Genomic DNA, 20,935 nt, shown 5'->3' with positions numbered 1-20,935 from the left:
AATACAAAAAAAAAAAAATGGTAATAACATACGATGACCATGTTGGGTCTACCTGGAATATGAATTATTTTAACATTAGAAAATAACTTAATGGGATTCACCACATTAAAAGATTGAAGAATAAAACACATACGATCATCTCAATATATGTGGAAAAAACAGTTGATAAAATCAACATGCATTCATGATAAAAGCTCTTAGCAAACCTAGGAATAGAAGGGAATTTCCTTAGTCTGATAAAGAATATCTGCAATACACTTAGAGGAAACATCATGCTTAATGGCAAAGTGATGAAATCTTTCCCTTTGAGATCTATAACAAGGATGCCTGATGTTATTACTTCTATTCAGCATTTTAGAAGATATCCCAGTCTGTGTAGTAAGGAAAGAAAAGTAAATAAAAGATAGAAAACTAAGAAAAATAGAAGAAAATCTGTCACTACTCATAGGTGATGTATTTGTATACATAGAAAATTCAAAAGGATCTATAGATAAGGTTTTAGTATTGATAAGAGAGTTTAGCAAGTTTGCTGGATACAAAATCAATCTGTAAAAATCAACTGCATTTCTTTATACCAGAAAAAGACATTTATTAACATGATATTTTAAAAGAAGTTGCCATTTTTAATATAATGCCAAAATACCAAGTTCCCATGAATAAACATAACAAAAGAAGTTCTCTATTAAGAAAATTTTAAACCTTATTGGGAGACACACACACACAAACACACACACACACAAAGTGAATATACTGTGTTTATGAACTAGAAGTCTCAATATTGTAAAAATGTCATTCTACTGAAATTGATTTATAGAATCAATGCAATCTCAAAGTCCCAACATTTTGGGGTGTGCTGGGAGAAGTTGACAGGCTAGTTTAAAATGAATATGGATAAAGAATAGCCAAGACATTCTTAAAGAAAAATAACAAGGTGTGAGAACATGCTCTTGTAGATACCAATATGTATTATAAAGTTAGAATATTTAAGACACTGTGATATTAGTTTAAGGAGAGACAAATAGAGCAATGGAACAGAATAGAGAACCCAGAGGAAGACCCACACCCACGTATCTATGAACCCTTGAAATGTAAGAGGCAGCAATGCAAATCAGCAGGAAAATAAGTCTTTGCAAAAAAATGTGCTGGAACAAATGAGTATTAATACGGAAATAGCTAAACCAGAGCCCTGCCTCATGCAATTCCAGGTCAATTAAAGACATAGATGTGAAAGGAAAGACTATAAAGTTTTTAAGATCCTATACGAGAAAATATCATCATCTCAAGGTAGAGAAGGAATTCCTAAACAAAACAAAAAGCAGTACCTATTTTTTTAACTTTTATTTTAAGTTCTGGGATACAAGTGCAGGTTTGTTATATGGGTAAACTTGTGTCATGGGGGTTTGTTGTACAGATTATGTCATCACCCAGGTATTAAGCCTATTATCCATTAGTGCTTTTTGCTGATCCTCTCCCTCCTCTTACCCTCTACCCTCTGAAAGGCTGCAATGTGTGTTGTTCCCCTTTTTGTGTCCATGTGTTCTCATCGTTTAGCTCCCACTTCTAAATAAGAACATGTGGCATTTGGTTTTCTGTTGGTGTTAGCTTGCTAAGGATAATGGCCTCCATCTCCAGCCATGTCCCTGCAAAAGACATGATCTTGTTCTTTTTTATGGCTGCATAGTATTCAATGGTGTGTATGTACCACATATTCTTTATCCAGTCTCTCACTGATGGACATTTAGGTTGATTCCGTGTCTTTGCTATTGTGAAAAACGCTGCAATGAACATACGCATACATGCGTCTTTATAATATGATTTATATTCCTTTGGGTATATATCCAGTAATGGGATTGCTGGGTCGAATGGTATTTCTGTTTTTAGGTCTTTGAGCAATCACCACACTGTCTTCCACAATGGTTGAACTAATTTACACTCCCACCAACAATGTATAAGCATTCCTTTTTCTCCACAACATCACCAGCATCTGTGATTTTTTGACTTTCTAATAGTAGTCATTCTGACTGTTATTAGATGGTATCTCATTGTGGTTTTGATTTGATTTGCATTTCTCTAATGATCAGTGATGTTGAGCTTTTTTTCATATGATTATTGGCTGCATGTATGCCTTCTTTTGAAAAGTTCATGCCCTTTGCCCATTTTTTACGGGGTTGTTTTTCTTGTAAATTTGTTAAGTTCCTTATAAATGCTGGATATGAGACCTTTGTTGGCAAAAATTTTCTCCCATTCTGTAGGTTGTCTGTTTACTCTGTTGATAGTTTCTTTTGCTGTGCAGAAGCTCTTAAGTTTAATGAGATCCCATTTGTCCATTTTTGCTTCTGTTGCAATTGCTTTTGGCATCTTCATCATGAAATCTTTGCCTGTGCCTATGTCCTGAATGGTATGGCCTACATTGTCTCCCAGGGTTTTTATAGTTTGGGGTTTTACATTTAAGTCTTTAATCCATCTTGAGTTAATTTCTGTATATGGTGTAAGAAAGGGGTCCAGTTTCAGTCTTCTGCATGTGGCTAGCCACTTATCCCATCACCATATATTGAATAGGGAATCCTTTCCCCATTGCTTGTTTTTATTGACTTTGTCAAAGATCAGATGGTTGTAGGTGTGTGGTCTTATTTCTGGGTTCTTGATTCTGTTCCATTGGTCTATGTGTCTGTTCTTGTACCAGTCCCACACTATTTTGGTTACTGTAGCCCTGTAGTATAGTTTGGAGTCAGGTAGTGTGATACCTCCTGCTTTGTTCTGTTTGCTTAGAATTGCCTTTGGTTATTCAGGCTCTTTTTTTTGTTCCATATAAATTTTAAAATATTTTTTTCTAGTTCTGTGAAGAATGTCAACAGTAGTTTAATGGGAATAGCACTGAATCTATAGATTGCTTTAGGCAGTATGACCATTTTAATAAAATTAATTCTTCCTATTCATGAGTATGGAATGTTTTTTATTTGTTTGTGTCATGTTTGATTTCTTTCAGCAGTGGTTTGTAGTTCTTGCCAAGATCTTTTTACCTCCCTAGTTAGCTGTGTTCCTAGGTAGTTTATTCCTTTCATGGGAATTGTGAATGGGAGTTTGTTCATAACTTGGCTCTTGGCTTGAACGTTGTTGGTGAATAAAAATGCTAGTGATTTTTGCACATTGATTTTGTATCTTGAGACTTTGCTGAAGTTGCTTATCAGCTTAAGCAGCTTTGGGGCTGAGATGATGGGATTTTCTAGGTATAGGATCATGTCACCTCCAAACAGCAATAGTTTGACTTCCTTTCCTCTTATTTGAATGCACTTTATTTCTTTCTATTGCCTGATTGTCTTGGCCAGAACTTCCAGTACTATGCTGAATAGGAGTGGTGAGAGAGGGCATCCTTGTCTTGTGCCAGTTTTCAAGGGGAATGCTTCCAGCTTTTGCCCATTCAGTATGATGTTGGCTGTGGGTCTGTCATAGATGGCTCTTATTATTTTGAGGTATGTTCCTTCAATACCTAGTTTATTGAAAGTTTTTAACATGAATGGATGTTGAATTTTATAGAAAGCGTTTTCTGCATCTATTGAGACAATCATGTGGATTTTATCTTTAGTTCTGTTTATGTGATGCATCACATTTATTGATTTGTGTATGCTGAACCAAATTTGCATCCCAGGGATAAAGCCTACTTGATCATGGTGGACTAGCTTTTTGATGTGCTGCTGGATTCGGTTTGCCAGTATTTTATTGAGGATTTTTGCATAGATGTTCATCAGGGATATTGGTCTAAAATTCTCTTTTTTTGTTGTGTCTCTGCCTAGCTGTTGGACTCTGTTTACCAGTATTTTGTTGAGGATTTTTGTATTGATGTTCATCAAGGATACTGGCCTGAAGTTTTCTTTTTTTGTTGTATCTCTGCCAGGTTTTGGTATTAGGATGATACTGGTCTCATAGAATGAGTTAGTGGGGAGTCTCCATTTTGATTTTTTTGGAATAGTTTCAGTAGTAACAGTACCATATCTTCTTTGTACATCTGGCAGAATTTAGCTGTGAATCTGGTCCTGGGCTTTTTTTGGTTGATAGACTATTTATTACTGCCTCAATTTCAGAACTTGTATTGATCTCTTCAGGGATTCAATTTCTTCCTTGTTCAGTCTTGGGAGGGTGCATGTGTCCAGGAATTTATCCATTTCTTCTAGATTTTCTAGCTTATGTGCGTCTGGAGGCAGAAGGGAGTCTCTACTAAAAATACAAAAATTAGCCAGGCATGGTGGCTCACACCTCTAGTCCCATCTACTCAGGAGGAGGCTGAGGCATGAGAATTGCTTGAACCTGAAAGGTGGAAGTTGCAGTGAGCCAAGATCGTGCCACTGCGCTCTAGCCTGGGCAACAGAGCGAGGACTCTTTCTCAAATAAATAAATAAATAGAAGCATATAATATGTGTCATTTTGTGTTGACTCATTTCATTTAGCACAATGTCTTCAAAGTTCATCCATATTGTCACATGTCAGAATTTCCTTTTGTTTTAAGGTTAACATTACACTTATATACATACCACATTTTGTTTATCCATTTATCTACTGATGGACATTTGGGTTGTTTCTACCTTTCAGCTATTGTGAATAATGCTGCAGCTACAGACTGAATATTTGTGCCTCAATATTCTTACGATGAAACCTAAGCCCTAATGTGACGGTATTTGTAGGTGAGGCCTTTAGGAGGTAATCAGGTCATGAGAGCAAAGCCCTCATGAATAACCTTAGGCCTTTATAACAGACACCTCAGAAAACTCCATTGCCCCTTCTTCAATGTGAGGTTATAGCAAGAAGATGTTTGTCTATGAACCAGAAAGTGGGCCCTCGCCAGACACCAAATCTTCTGATTCCTTGATCTTGAAACTCCCAGCCTCCAGAACTGTGAGAAATGAATTTCTGTTCTTGAATAGCCACTCAGTATGGTGTTTTATTATAGCAGCCCTAATGGGATAAGACAGCCACTATGAACACTGGTGTGTGAATACAGGCTAGATGTTTCAAAGTGAAAAACTAAGGCAATTTCAGTTAATAAAACAACCATTGGAGAGGCCAGTACAGTTACAATTACCAAGACTAGAGAGAGACCCAGGAACTCCAAATCCATCTCCTACCTGCTGTCAGTGACCTCATGGCCCTGTTGGCACAGGCATCTCTACAGAAATGAAGTGTGGTCATTCCAGGCCATGGGCTTTTCAACAGCAGCTAAAACCTCATCCCAGTCTTATGGAATACTGTACATGTTCAGTGGAGTGACAAGAATGTGACTCAGTAGTTAAATCTGAAAGTTTTCAGAGCTGAAAAAGTCCATTGCAAACCTGCGAGACCCAGTATGCAAGAAAATGTTTGGAAAATGTTAGTGCTCAATAGTAAAGCAAATGTTTCAAACTAAACTCCTATAAATGAAGCCAAATGTCGGGTTCTATGTACAGACGGGAGACGCACCAACCAGGTACAGCATAGAGATCCTTACTACAGTGAGGTTTGCCTGGACCCATCCTGGTTTTTTAAAGCTAAAAGTCCTTTGTACTGGGAACCCCTCAGGCCAGGGCAACTTGCTTGTGCTCTTGGTCTTCACAGGGCCTTCAGCAAAGATGTCTCTGCCCTACTTGCCTCTGGGTGCCTGCCGGGGAAATATACAAAGTGAGCAGGGAGCTTGTAATCGCCATGATTACAGCCATGTGTAGGAAAATAGCCTGTTGCATGGCAAGAGTGACGCCATCTTGAAGCAAAAACCATCGTGACTGACATTTGACTCCTGCATACCAAGGTGTTCGGCAGCAAGGTCAAGAAATAATGCGCGTAGTGTAGATAAACCCTTGTAAAGATGCTTATCTAACTTCCCCAGAGGTTAGGAGTTTCGCAAGAGTGTCTAAGATATGAACAGTTGCACATGCATTTACCCTAAAACTTTGCCGTATTAAGAGTAGTTTCTGGAGGACAAGTGTGGGGATCCACCGTCTAGGCTGCCAGAGACATCACTTCCGTTCCTAAGTCCCTATTAAATGCTTCTTTCGGAGAAACTGGACTTGTCAGACTTTTACTTCAGCCTCTCATTACTTCAGTTTCTCAGCTCCCTCGGCCTTCAGGGGTGGGTGTGCGTTAGACCGGTTCGCCGCAGAAGCTATGTAAATTAAAGGATGGCAGCAGCAATGAGCCAAGCAAAGCCGATCCCCGCTAGCATGCATGAGGTGCCTTTGCGTGGGTGAGAATTTGCCAAGTGGGCGAATTACAGAAAGTCACTTTTCCTCCTGGCTGATGCACTCTTGCGCTCAGCCCATGTTGAGGTCTGGCTTATGACCCTCTTACCACTAAAGCTCAAAGCCCTTTTGGAAAACTCAATGTGCATGAGTATCTGGGAAGAGCACTCTGGAGAGCTCTGAGTAAGGGGCAAGAGAGCTTGTCCTGGAGCTCGTGTGAAACACAGAGCCCTGCAGCCCCCACTCCCTGCATCAGGAGTAGGGTTTATAAGGGCACCGAGGTATTCTCATGGGCCTGCTCCTTTACCCCGGAAGTGGACACCATCAGAAGGTGCAAAGTCTGTAGAATGCAGAGCTCACATGAAGAGGCGCAGTGAGACTCGTCCTGTGTGGTCCAGGCCTGTGTCATGGATCACTGTTCTCCAGGCTTCTGGGTCACTCGCCCCTTAATGCCCAATTACATACAACATGAGCCCCAGCCTGCTGGGACCACACAGCACTCCCGTGATCTGGGGCCCCGTGGCTTCCTCTTTCTCTGACCACTACTCAGGGCTCTTGGCACTTATGCTCCGGCCTGCTTATCACACTTCCCCTATTGCTGGAACTTGGAGCTGCCCACTGTATGGACTGGAAACCAAGCAGTAAGGGGTGGACATCACCCCTGCACCCACAATGCCTGAGCCAGGTCTCCAGGCTGAGATAGAGGGCCCTACCTGGGGATTTGAGAAAGTGGATCCAGGCTCTGCAAAGGTACCTCTGGCATCTTCTGGAGCTGAGTCCTGATGAAAGAGCAGGCCTGAGAGGAGGACTTTCTCTGGGAAAAGAGAGTGATGGTCCAGGGGCTGAAGCGTTTTAGCTCCCCAGAGAAGTGCCCTGGAGGAAGATGTGTGTGAGTCCAAGCGGTGAATATTTGTCCAAACTCTCCTCTGTCAGCCTCAGGGGACTTCCGCTTTAGCAGGAATGGAAGGTTATCCACACCTGACAGGTCTTCTTGGGGGAAAGGTTAGTCAGGCATCCGAATGGGGAGGCAGGTGCATAGGAATAGCTGGCTTTGAGTGAAGGGCATGGGGGAGCTGGGGCAGGGCCGTGGGCAGCTGGTTTAGGTGCTCTACACCTGCACTTGGCTGTGGCACGCCTGGAACCTGGGGGGCACACACAGAACACTTTGTTTTTTCCCATCTCCGGCCACAACTGTGTCCCTTCCTGCCACTCATTCCTGACCCTGGTCAACTTCTAGGGCAGATTCCCAATTCTGGAGTCACTTGCAGCATTTAAAAAAAAAAAAAAAAAGGTCCAGCACAGCTTTGAGCCTCAATCTCTTTTCCAATGTGATGCCCGTCTCTTCCCCTCCCCAGGGCTGGCCAGCACTGGCCACATAGAGCTGAAATGGGGGTGCAGGGGAGGGCATGGTCTGGCCTTTCTCTTCTCTCCTCCCTCTTCAGGACCTTTTCCTCCGCAGTGTACTGGGGCAGGGAAGAACAGGGTGGAAAGAGACCTGTCTCTTACATAACAGACACTATCGTCATCCTCTGATCTGTTGCTGCTTTTCAGGCTGGCCGTGTCTGGCTGTGACGCTGTCAGGCAGGTGGGTCCCCATGGGGCATGTGTATGCGTCCTACAGGATTTTCCATAAGAACAAGCAGAAACCTCCCTCCCTCACAGTTCCTCATCAAGGGAGAACCCACGGTGTGGCCTCTTCTGAGTCCCCCTGCTCTGTTCCCTGTGGTTGTCCTGCAACCTCTGCCTGATGGGTCCCCTTGTCTGGAAGGCAACCCTCTTAATCAGCGGTTTAAGCCCTCTAACTTTTAGGTGTCCACTTAGGTGATGGGAAACCCTATGTCCTTTCTCCTCCACATGGTGGGAGGGTAGAAGGCTCCAGGGTCCTCTGTCTGAACAGTTTCTTCCTGGCTCAGAGGCACATGGTTGGGTGCCGCTTGTCTTTCCCAGGGCAGTTGGTAAAATCCTACCTAGCATCCTGTTAAACTGTCACCCAACACTGAGGGGGCAGTTTAGAACAGGCAGATGGCTCTAGTGGACAGTTAACTAGGAAGGAGGCAACACCGCAGTTGCCTGGTGTCTGTCATTGGTGTGCTTTAGATGGAGACTGACAGAAGGGTTTTAGAGTATAGAAACTGGGGCAGGGTGCAGTGGCTCATTCCTGTAATCCCAGCGCTTTGGGAGGTGGAGGCGGGTGGATCACTTGAGGTCAGGAGTTTGAGACCAGCCTGGCTAACATGGTGAAACCGTATCTGTACTAAAAATACAAAAATTAGCTGGGTGTGGTGGCATGTGCCTGTAGTCCCAGCTACTCGGGAGGCTGAGGCACAAGAATCACTTGAACCCGGGAGGCAGAGGTTGCAGTGAGCCAAGATTGTGCAACTGGACTCCAGCCTGGGCAACAAGAGTGAGACTCTGTCTCACAAAAAAAGACGACAGAGTGAGACTCCATCTCAAAAAAAAAAAAGAAAAGAAAAGAAAAAAGAAAGTGAGGGCATGTTTCATCTCATGTGGTATGGGTCGCATGCTTCTTATCCAGTAGACCCCCGGGGATAGTTCCCAGGAAGTGGAGGAAGGTAGGAGGGTAGAGAGAGAATCAAAGTCTTAAATAGAGGTGAGGGAGTTTGGGCGAGGCAGGGATCCCAAAATAAAAAAGACGCATTGTTCCCTGGACTGGAAGGAGCCCTAGGAATCCTCAGGGGGATTTCCACAGGAAGAAAACTTGCTTATTCGTCTCCTGGGTCCTGGTCCCAGGGAACCAACCATAAATCAGTGAAAGGCCAACAGCAGAGGTGACACGAGCAGAGAGGTGTCCAGAAAGGCTGCTCTGACATCTGCGAGACATGCAGTGGCAGAACCTGGGCCTGAGAGCTGTGGTGAGAACAAAGGCGGCCAGGCCTGGACCAGAATGGGGGAGTCCATGGGAGCAATGAGAAGCAGATGGCACAGAGAGGCCTTCAGAGGCTCGTGTGGGCAGTGGGGAGAGGGGCGAGTAGGTGGAGCGGGAGTGATGGGGGTGACTGAGCCAGGGAGAACGAGCAGGGTCTGGGTGGGCCCACTCAGGGCATAAGCTAGGGAAATACCAGGAAAACCCCCAAAGACAGAGTTCTGAGAGGAATCCAAGCTGTGGCATGAAAGAAATTAACTGTGGAGTGTGGAAATTGCAACCCAGACCCAAGTCAAATGGAGAAGCCTTCTAGAAATGCAGCATTGCTGATAAAGGGACTCTCTACAAAGTGCTCACTTTCCCAGAGGAGAAGGAACTTTCTGAAATCTAGAGAGAAACATAGATGCTCTTATACCCGCTCTGAGCTCTGCTCAGAGGCTCCTAAGAGGGCTCCCTTATTAAAATAAAAGAATTTCACAACAAACTGAGTAACAGTTAAGTAATCTGCAACATAAATACACATGATTGTCAGTACCCCTGAGAAGAAAACTGAGAGGCTCATTCCAGAGCTAAACTTTCAACCGCTGACGTCTGCGACAAGGAGTGGAGTATTCCTGGGATATCAAGAAGGAATATCAGTGACCCAGGACCTGAGCCCAGCTCTCAGGCATGAGAGATTTGGTCAGTAGCAAGAGCCCAACATCACCCAGGGTTCTTGGGAAGCTATTCAACAAGTCATTAAAATCGCTTTCTTTGATGTGCAGCTGCTGTTTTTCCCTTGAAGAAACCAGAACATTGGGTCAGGTGTGGAGAAGGCGGAAGGGTCGTGGCAGGTACCTTGCTCAGCCTGGGGCAATGGGCACCCCAGCCCAGGTGGCAGCTTCCCTGGGGTGTGGGTGTGGAGATGGGCAAGGTTTGCAGGAATTCCTGTGGGTCAGAGACAAAAGAGGCCAGTCAGCCTCTGGAAGCCGCAAAGACCAGAAGGGCCCTTTGAGAAGACTGAGAAGGTCCTGGGCGGTGGCTGTGGCCCAGCCCTGGAGGGGCTGCTGGCAGTGGAGAGGGTAAGAACTTGGGGGGGTGGAGGTGGAGTGGAAATGCTGCCTATTTGGGAAAGGGCAGGACAAGGGCAGGCACTCTGACCCGGAACGGGCTCTCCTGGGAACACAGAGACTCCAGAGACAGAGGGACGCTCCCCAGCCCCGCACACCTCAATCATCTTTGGATTGTTCCACATGGATAAAGAAGATGAGGTTTAAAGAGCTTTGAGGTGTTCAGTAAGGCAGCCAGGTTAGGCTTCAGAAAGGTGGTGTTCTACAGGGGCCAAGTGTATGCGGTATGGCCAGGAAGGTTGTCCTCGTGGCCTTGTTTGCCATTCCCCTGCCTCCTTTCTGGAGTGGCCTTCACTAGTTCCCCCATTGCCTCCCCCAGCTCTGTCCTGCCGCGGCCCCAGGAGGAACCCAGCTGCTTTCAGGTCACAGCAGCCAAGGGGGTCACAGTACAGTCTGACACAGGCCGGCAGGGCAGGGACCATCACGCCTCCTGGCTCCAGGTGCACTGGGCAAGGGCCTGGCATATGGGGGCATTTTCTGAACCAGCTTCCAGGACGCAAAAAGGAGGCCAGCTGTGCCAATGTGAATATTACAACTCCCACGCTTGGTGAAGAACATCTACCACACGCATCCTCCGTGAGGCAAAGAATAGGCTGGTGGACGCATCTGCAGTGAAGATGCCAGATAAAGGTTGACTCAGGTGTGACCCTGCAGGTGCGCCTCACCTGAATGTGCCCAAGCCCAGAGCAGTGACCAGCAATACAATGGCAGTGATGACTGGTAGGGAGGGCAGTGGGACTTCGGGGCTGTGTGCTCACCTCAGGATCCATTGCTCCTGGATCTCACCTTTCTGCAGGGGAAGAACAAGAACCCACGAGTGCTTGGTCTGGGGCTGAGAGGAGCTGTTCCTACCCTGAGCCCATCTGGCACCAGATACTCACAAAGGGTGTGCTCAGGTGCCACTGGATTTCAAGGATGATGTTCAAGAAGTTGTCTTTAGTCTGGAATCTAACGGCCATTGTGGGTAGGGGCTTTTGGAGGCTGGGGGGAAAGAGGATGAGGAAGAGGTGGAGGCAAAATGGTCTCCACATATCTCTGCTGCTCGGAGGTACCATGGTCTTCCCTAACCTGTGTGGATCTGAAGTGGCCTGGCCCACATCCTCTGTAAAGGCCCAGCACGGGGGAGGGGGGTGCAGGAGATTCATGGGGCGTGGGGGTTGGGCGGATGGTGGGGCATGGGGAGGAGCCCCAGATGGATTGATACTCTTTTCTGATATGGAACCTCCACGACAAACACATCAACTTATTCATCATTTTCTGTAAAGAAAAGATCAGTAAAGCTGGAAAAAATGTTTGTAAAAGGTTTCTCCTCACCTCACCAAGGAAGATAAGACAGAGTGGGCATGGCTGAGAGGCAGCCTGGCTCTGAGCTCACCTTGGCCTGTCTATGTCCCTGCCTAGCTAGCATCTGGTCCTGCCCTTCCCTGGACAGCTCTGACCTGCAGCTGCCCACCCAGGCTGGCCCTTCCCCTCTCTCCCTGGGAGGCAGACAAGACTCCGCCTGGCAACATCATCCACACAACTAACGCTCCATGTGAAGTCTCCCCCACTTAGGGGAGCATTTCCTGAGGGCCTGGACTGCCAGGTTCTTAGCATTTATGCCCCAACATTGTCACCCCACAGTTTGGGAGCAGCTTCTTTGAGAATGGGGAGCTCCTGGTTTTGTCTGCGATCGATATGATAAATGCAATAGGAATGCATGTTCCAAAGCTTTGTATTCCAGGTGGGTAACAAGAGAGTGACAGGCACTGAAAGCCCATAACTTATTAATAACAATAGGAATGATATGGCCCCCCCACCAGGTATCCAGATATTGGAGCCCTGGATTGAGGCCAACAGATGGAGCACCTGCAGCCCCAAACCCAGCGCTCTCTAGGGAGCACTTCTTCCATGGCATGCCTGGCTCCAGATCATCCTTTAGGTCATAGCTGTCCTTTCCTCCTGTCTTCTCTGATAGTGCAGGCTGGATGAGGCTGCCTCATTTCTGGGCTTCCACCTTCCACAGGCATATCATTCTAAATGGGGATTCTCTATCTTTCTTCTCTATTAGACTGGGCCTGGGATGGGGGGTCTGCTCTGCACCAACTGGGCCCTAAGGAGGCCATGTCCCTGCAGCAGGGGATAGAAAGGCGAGGGTGCACAGGTGGAGGCTGTGTAGGTCTTGGGGACAGAGTGCAGAGCCAAGGTTGGGACAGGAGTCCTGAGCTCTCCAGCTGGGCCCCCTCGGTGGCTTTTTCCTGAGCTCTCTGCTCAGGTGAGCAGGGGACATCCGATGGCACCGCTTGGCTGGCCAAGAACCCTGAGCTGCCTTCTGTGGTGACAAAACCAGGCGATGTCATCAGGGCCACCAGCGGAAGCACAAGTGAGGTCATGGGCAGACTAAATCTGACACACGTGATGCCATGGAGAGGGTGGCAGAGGAGCTCGTCACAGTGACTGAGGCGCGGGTTCTTGCCTGTGGTGGGTACCCCAGAAAATTCCACTAGGCCTGTGGGGGTGAGTAATGGGAAGAAGGAGGCATGTACCTCTGGTTGGACTGGACCCTGAGGGCCAGGACTTCCAACACTGTGGCCAACTCCGTAGGGATGAGGTCCGGCCCACAGTCCAGAGACCCCTCCTGAAACCTCCAGGGCTTTGGCAGACCCCGGGCGGCAGTCTTGGGCTGGCTCTCCTGTCCGGGCCCTGGCACAGCCTCCCTCATGCCTGCCCCAGGGGTGGGCACGTGTGCTCATTTCCCTTCCTGATAGCAATCAGCCCAGCCCGCAAAGAAGGGTTCCCCTCAGCTGGGCTGGGTTGACGCAAAGGCCTGGGATGGAATCACCATCTTACAGGGGCCAGGTCTCTCCCCAAGGGCTGGCAGGACTGTGGCCTCTGGAGGAGGGAAGTGGTGCCTATGATTTTGCATGAAGCTCCTACAGAGTCAAGGAAAACCTCAAAGGAGACCCCCAGGATGACCCAAGCTATGCCTCGGTCTACCAAGGGCTCGCGGAAGCGCTGTGGTGGCCAGCTACCCAGATATCCTTGGCAGCCCCTTCTGAATGGGGAACTTCAGAACATGTTCTGAACATGTTCTGAATTTAGGAACATGTCCCTCCATTCCTCCCTGGTTCATCGAACAGCAGCAGGTGTTGGGCTACAGTCACTGGGCCTCTCTGGGGGGCACACCCTCCTGCCTCCTTTGCTTTGCCCGGCTGGCCTCCCTGCCCATCCCAGCCTCCTCCCATGACCCCACACCCTGCCTCTGGGGCCTTCCATTTCATATTCTTGCCTACCAAGGCCCTGGGTCCTCCCAACCTCCTCACCCTCCGACCCCAGGGTGCCAGCCCCTCAAGATCACCTCCAGGTAGTCACAGCTCAAGCCACCAAACCTCACCACTCTCATTGCCTCTAGCCCCACCTCAGGGGCTGACTTTACCTCTATTTCACAGAGAACACAGAAGCCATTGTCCCTTCCCACCACAAACCTGTGGACCAACCTGAACCACCCCACTGCACCTTCCCCACCAGATAGACTGGGCCACCCAGGCAGCCTTTCCCTGAGCTCTCTGCGAGGAGCCCGGGACAGCTGATGGGGCACTGCCTGTGCTGGCTGGCCAGCCATCTCGCCCACTCCTGGCTCACCTCCATCAGAGAAGAAGGAGCTCAAACTTTTATGTGGAAGGTGCACTCTGACCCTGTGACTCCTCTGGCTGCCCCATCCCCCTCTTTCCTTCAGAATAAAACTTCAAAGAGTCTTCTACCCTCTGTCTCACCGTCACTCGCTCCTCAGCCCACTGCCAGTGGCTTTGCCTCACCACACACTGAAACCACTCTGCCAGAGGTCTCAGGAATCTCCCCGTCAGGAGTGGTTACACCTCATCCTCACCCTGCTGTCCCCTCCTGCCAGGCGGCATCACCCCGGAAGGCCGTCATTGTCCGATGCTGCCCAGGGGGTGCTCAGTCTTTGGGTTGGACTGTTCTGCTTACCTCAGTCCCAGTGATGTCACTTCCTGGCTGCATCAGCTCAGCTTCTCTGAGACTCAGTTTCCTCTTCCAGAAAATGGGACTAATAACAGTACCTGCCTCACAGTTCATCATGAGGATTAAATGAGTTCAGACACGAAAAGAACTTAGTTTCCCATGCTTCACAAGTGCCACTCAATAGAAGTCAGCTGTGAGAGCGCTTCCTTTCACCCAGTCCCCTCCACCCTATCAGAACCTACCTAGTCCAGCTTCCTACCACCTCTCTTCCAGAGACTCCAATATCCCCTCACTGGCCACCCTGCTGCCTTGATCCTTCTCATCCATGCCCCCACAGCAGGTGCACCTGAGCTTCACCACGCCTCCCCTGGTCAAAAACCCCGCAAGTCCTCCAACGCTCCTAGCAGGAAGCCTCAACCTCTTTCACCTTTAATAAACTGTGTGTGTGTGTGTATACATATATGTATATAAATATATATATAAAAATATATACCTATATATACATAAAAATATATATTAAAATTTATATAATTATATACATTAAAATATATAATTATATATAATATACTATGCAGCCATAAAAAAGGATGAGTTCGCATCCTTTGTAGGGACATGGATGCAGCTGGAAACCATCATTCTCAGCAAATGATCGCAAGAACAGAAAACCAAATACCGCATGTTCTCACTCATAGGTGGGAACTGAACAATGAGATCACTTGGACACAGGAAGGGGAACATCACACACCAGGTCCTATTGGGTAGAGGGGAGGGATAGCATTAGGAGATATACCTAATGTAAATGACAAGTTAATGGGTGCAGCACACCAACATGGCGCCTGTATACATATGTAACAAACCTGCACATTGTGCACATGTACCCTAGAACTAGTATAATAAAAAATATATATATTAAAATATACAATTATATATAAAATTATATACATTAAAATATATAATTACATATAATCTATATTAAAATATATAATATATAATTATATATAATTATATAGTATATATATTAAATAAATAATTATATAAAAATATATTAAAATATATAATTATATAAAATATACAATTTTTATATATAATATTATATATAATATAAAATATATATATAATTTTTTTGGAGAGATGGTCTCACTCCGACACCCAGGCTGGAGTGCAGTGGCACAATCACAGCTCACTGCAACCTCGACCTCCCAGGCTCAGGTAGTCCTCCCACATCAGCCTCCCAAGTAGCTGGGACCACAGGTGTGTACCACAACACCTGGCTAACTTTTTGCACCTTTTGTAGAGACAAGGTTTTGCCAAGTTGCTCAGGCTGGTATATAATCATTTTTAAAACAAGAGAGAAACACTACAAATGACAAGATTTATAATACTACTACTACTCAGGATTTCGTGGGCATGCATGGTTACAACACAAAGTCTTGCCTTTTAAAGAAACAAAAAAATATACAGGAATGTTTTGTCTCCACAGCTTTAAATTCATTAAGCTTTAAAATTCCCTAGAAAAGCCCACTTACATTAAAAAAAAAAAATACAGCTTTTCTCTATAAGGAATCACATTATTTGTGCACAAGTCCCCAAAACATTTATATGGTACCTTGGTGTTACTGAATACTTGAGTATGCAAGGAACAAACTCTGGGTCCCTGGGGCAATAGGAGACCCTACGGGAGCTAAGGTTGATGAGGTAGTTAGATCAGAGCCCCTCAAATGTCACTGAATCATCGAGGATCTTGTCAAAATGCAATTTTTGATTCAGAAAGTCTGGGCTGGGGCCTGAGGGTTGGCACTGCTAACAAGCTCCCAGGCAGTGCTGACCTGCGGGTCTGGGACCACAGGAAGGGCAGGAAGGGTAGCAAGACTTGAAATCTGTCTCCCCACAAGACTGAGCTGCTAGTGGAGGTTACCACGTCTGTTTTATTCACAGTGCCGACACACAGCAAGTGCTTTGTAGACATCTGTTGAATGAATTGTGCCTACCGAGTACCCAAGCTGGTCCTAAGGCTCCTCTGTGTTGTGTTGAGTTGTGCCTGTGAGACTCCACTCTGGGTCCAGAACCTAGGGCTCCTCCTGGTCCACGGCCCAGCCTGGAGCTGAGCCAGGAGCACATATCAGCTACAGAAATTATCCTCACAGCATGGCCTTGAGTCACAGCTTCTTCACCTGCCTCCCCACAGCCACATCCTGGTTCTTGTCTTCACCTGATCTGCTTATGCTCAGAAGGCCAAAGCACCCAAATTCCCCTGCCTCAGCATAACCTCCTATCCTCCATCTCCCCACACTGATCACATCACACCGCACCACGACCCAGACCCTGGCCTTTCCATCCTGCTCTCCTCTCCCTCCCACCCGGGGCCAATCATCTTGAAGAATTCTTCCACATGCCCCCATCACACTCATCCCTTTACCAAAAGTCCCTACCCCATGGGGTGGGTCAGGCAGGCCTCAACACAGGCCCGTATCAGGGGGACGCCTCTTCCCTCAGGGGCTGCCCTCTGGGATCACCACCCCCGCCCTCTTTGGTTTCCTGCTTCCTATCTGGCTGCAGCTTTTCAGGCCCATTGTGTATTTCCCCATGGTCTGTGCCCACTCGCATCCCCTCTCTGCAAACCTTGCCTACTGGGCCTGTACCTGGCAAATCCATGCTCAGCACAGACAGGGATGGAGACCTCTCAATACAACTGTCTCCTGCCAATCCCTGCCCCAGCAGCCTGAGGCCCAGCCTGCAACCAGGGAGCTGCTCTCCTTTCTCCTCTCCTCCCTTGACCTCGCCCCTCAGACCATGCCAATTCTACCTCCTAAACCTCCCAGGCCAGCCCCTCCCCCAGCTCCCAGTGACAGTGTCCTCAAGAGCTCCTGTCCTTAGGTACCTAAGCTCAGCTCTTGGTGATACCAGAAGTACTGCCAGGGGCTGCAGCCAGGCCTCCTGCAGAGGCTGAGTCCCACATCGCAGGGAACAGCCATGCCACTGCTAGCAGACAAGTAAGAGAATGGCCACCTGGGGCCTGAGTGCTCTTGGTCACCCACCAGAAACAAAGTGTCAAGGAGAAGCTGCCCGAAGCCCATGGGACAAACCACTGGGGATTGGAACACCAGTAATTCCGCATTGGGAGGGGGCACCAAGAGATGTGCTTCTCAGAGCCTGAGGCTGCACATGGATGTTGAGCAGTGCGACCGGCTACCAGACAAACTCATCTGTTCCAGTGGCCTCCTGGCCACCCACCAGGACCAAGCAGGGTGGGTAGCAGAGGGCCACCTGGAGGTGATGACAGATGAGATCCCGCTGGGCAGGAGGCCTGAGTGAGCTGAGTCAGGCTTCCCCTTCCTGCCACAGGGGTCCTCTCACCTGCTGCCATGCTTCCCATCTCTCATCCTCCTTGACAAGACGAGGGGATACCCTTTAAGTAATCTTTTTTCTTGTTTCACTGATCTTGAGTACTAGAAAGTCATGGATGAATAATTACGTCTGTGGTTTTCTATGGAGGTTCCATGTCAGATAAAGATCCTTCCGACGCCTGCACCACACCACCCGCCCCCCGCCTTGCCCGGGGTTGTGGGCACCGTGCTGCTGCACATATAAGGCGGGAGGCTGTTGCCGACTCTTCAGAGCCCCACGAAGGACCAGAACAAGACAGAGTGCCTCCCACCAATCCAAACATGAGCCGCCTGCCCGTCCTGCTCCTGCTCCATCTCCTGGTCAGCCCCGGACTCCAAGCTCCCATGACCCAGACAACGTCCTTGAAGACAAGCTGGGCTAAGTGCTCTAACATGATCGATGAAATTATAACACACTTAAACCAGCCACCTTTGCCTTCACCGGTGAGTAGCTGGGATAAGACTGGCCTGCAGCAGGGAGGGGTGGTGGCTGCCTCAGGCCAACAGGCCTCATGGGCCTCTCTCTCCCTTCACCCCATAGGACTTCAAAAACCTCAATGAGGAAGACCAAACCATTCTGGTGGTAAGAGCTCAGCCCCTGGATCCCAATCCACTTCCTGCCTGGGTGACTTCAGCCATGTCATTCCATCTTGCCTAGCCTTGCTTTCTTCATCTGTAAAATAGGGTTAATAGCGCCTGTCTCAGTGGGACTGTTATGACAGTCAAATGACACAATGTGCATAACGTTCTGGCCCAGCATCTGGCACTTAAGGGTTCAATACGTGGCCACAGCCATGGCTGTAAGAATGAAAATGACTTTTAAATTAGAAAATGAAAAGGCAGTTCTAGGTGAGGAATACTAAGGGCCTTAAGGTCAGTTTTTGGTAGGACAGACTCTGGACTGACAGACAGAAATTTCCCCCACAGATGTGCCAGCTTCTTTTTCCCTTTAAAAAGTGAGTTTGTGTTTTCCACCCTCATTGGTTGTGGCATTATCATTTACAGTTATTTTTCATGGTTCCAGTTGGTTGCAATGGTTCTCTCTCACGTTTGCATGACATTTCTTGGGTCAAACAAGAAGTGGAAGCCTTTGCTGAGTTCCTGGGCCATCTGTATTTGGGGCACTCACTGCTCACATGCTGCACCCACTTCCATGTTGCGGTCTCTGTGATTTTCTTCTTGATTTCTAGGAGACTTTAATTCAGTCAGGGCATGAACGCTGTTATCAGCCTTTGAGCTACAAATACTTCCCATGGAAGACCCCCTGCCTTTTGTAGAGTTTCTTTTTGGAGATATGTTCTACCCCAAGTGCAGAAAGATCCACCTAGGTCCACCCCCCCCCTTTTTTTTTTTTTTTTTGAGACAGAGTCTCACTCTGTTGCCCAGGCTGGAGTGCAGTGGCACGATCTTGGCTCACTGCTACCTCTGCCTCCCAAGTTCAAGCCATTCTCCTGCCTCAGCCTCCCAAGTAGCTGGGACTACAGGCATGCACCACCACTCCCATTTTTGTATTTTTAGTAGAGTCGGGCTTTCACCATATTGGTCAGGCTGGTCTTGAACTCGACCTCAGGTTATCTGCCTGCCTTGGCTTCCCAAAATGCTAGGATTACAGGCTTGAGTCACTGCACCCGGCCCACCTAGGCCCTTCAGGCAGCTCACATGGAGCCAGAGACTGGGGGCTTGAGGAAACCAGGTCCTGCCTGCCACTCACTTCTAGGCCTGTGCTCTTGGGCAGGGACCCACCTGAGGCAAGAATGGGACTAGGAGGGAACCCGAGAGTGGGCTTGGGAAACCGTGGGGGTGACTTCCAGCTGCTTGTGGGAGGGATACTCCATAACCTTTCCCCCGTAAGTGTATTCTCTGCCCTGTTAGGAAAAAAACCTTCGAAGGTCAAACCTGGAGGCATTCAGTAAGGCTGTCAAGAGTTTACAGAACGCATCAGCAATCGAGAGCATTCTTAAGGTATGTGAAGCTGTTGAGGGTTTGGGATCCCTGTGTTGGCCCTGCCCTGCCTCTGGGGAGGATGACAGCAGGGCCCACTCCCTTTCCAAGGGAATCTCTGACCATCTGCTTTGATCTCTTTCCACAGAATCTCCCACCATGCCTGCCCATGGCCACGGCCGCACCCACGGTAAGCTGTCCCCCAAGATGCCCGTGTCGTGGCTTGCTCCTCAGTTGGTCATCACCATTATAGCCTGGACTCACCTAATCCCACCTTCTTGGTTTCTTTATAGCGACCTCCAATCCGTATCACGAACGGTGACCGGAATGACTTCCGGAGGAAACTGAAGTTCTATCTGAAAACCCTTGAGAATGAGCAGGCTCAATAGACGACTCTGAGCCTCGAGATCTCTTGAGTCCAACGTCCAGCTCGTTCTCTGGGTCTTCTCACCACAGAGCTTCAGGACATTGAAAACTTCTGAAACCTCTGGCTCATCTCTCACACAGTCCAGGACCAGAAGCATTTCACCTTTTCCTGCGGCATCAGACGAATTGTCAATTATCTAATTTCTGAAATGTGCAGCTCCCATTTGGCCTTGTGCAGTTGTGTTCTCATTTTTATCCCATTGAGACTATTTATTTATGTATTTATTTATTTATTTATTGCTTTCTGGAATGTGAAGTGTATTTATTTCAGCAAAGGAGCCATGTCCTGCTGCTTCTGCAAAAAACTCACAGTAGGGTGGGAAGCATGTTCATTTGTACCTCGAGTTTTAAACTAGTTCCTAGGGATGTGTGAGAATAAATCAGACTCTGAACAACTGCTTTGTTACCAGTGTTTCAATTTGATTCGGGACTTAGTGACCATTTTAGAGGAGACTGGTGTGCCACGAATCCTGGGTGGCTTGATCCTGCCACGTGGATGTTGTCTGTGTGAGCTTGTTCTCACACTGCCCTCCTGCCACCCCCATTTCCAGAAAGGTGATGATAACCCTAGCAATCTTGAATATCCACAGAACTGCTACCAGGTACCAGGAGCCATTCTCAGCACTTTACCTGTGCTACCTAACTTACTCCTCACACCAACCAAGAGTATGTTTTCTCCGTTTCATGGGAAACTGAAGTTCAGCGTGGCTGAGCAACTGCCTAAGGTCACACAGCTGATAATGGCCCAGCTGTGGCTTGAATTCAGGTCCCCGGGGCTCTGGAGCACACTGATCCTGTGGCACGTCCCCCCCTAGTGGTCCTTCCAGAAACTGCAGCAGCCGCCCCTGCTCCTCCCAGGACCAAGTTCAAGGACCAACATCCCCTGATCCCCACTATGCAGCAGGTTCTGCTGACACAGGCCACCCAACCCTTGATTCCACTCCTTTAAGACCCTCCAAGCCTGGAGTCCCCACCCCTGCCTAAGCCCCCAACCTCTCCTGCCTGATGATTTAGCAGCCCCCCTGCAGG

The 20,935-nt window shown here is 47.8% G+C and overlaps 1 protein-coding gene across 1 annotated transcript; it reads left to right on the top strand.

Annotated features, from left to right (window-relative positions):
• Window positions 1-17,821: 17,821 nt before the first annotated feature.
• LOC105467189 (interleukin 3) lies at window positions 17,822-19,869 on the top strand. Its single transcript, XM_011716664.2, has 5 exons — window positions 17,822-17,983; window positions 18,081-18,122; window positions 19,412-19,501; window positions 19,629-19,670; window positions 19,774-19,869. The coding sequence occupies exons 1-5, from the start codon at window positions 17,822-17,824 to the stop codon at window positions 19,867-19,869; spliced, it is 432 nt and encodes a 143-aa protein (XP_011714966.2).
• The last annotated feature ends 1,066 nt before the right edge of the window (window positions 19,870-20,935 follow it).

Source organism: Macaca nemestrina, chromosome 6 (genome assembly GCF_043159975.1).
Source record: "Macaca nemestrina isolate mMacNem1 chromosome 6, mMacNem.hap1, whole genome shotgun sequence".
Classification (NCBI taxonomy): domain Eukaryota; kingdom Metazoa; phylum Chordata; class Mammalia; order Primates; family Cercopithecidae; genus Macaca; species Macaca nemestrina.
Note: the sequence above shows the minus strand (reverse complement) of the source record. Positions and strands in the feature narration are given on the sequence as shown.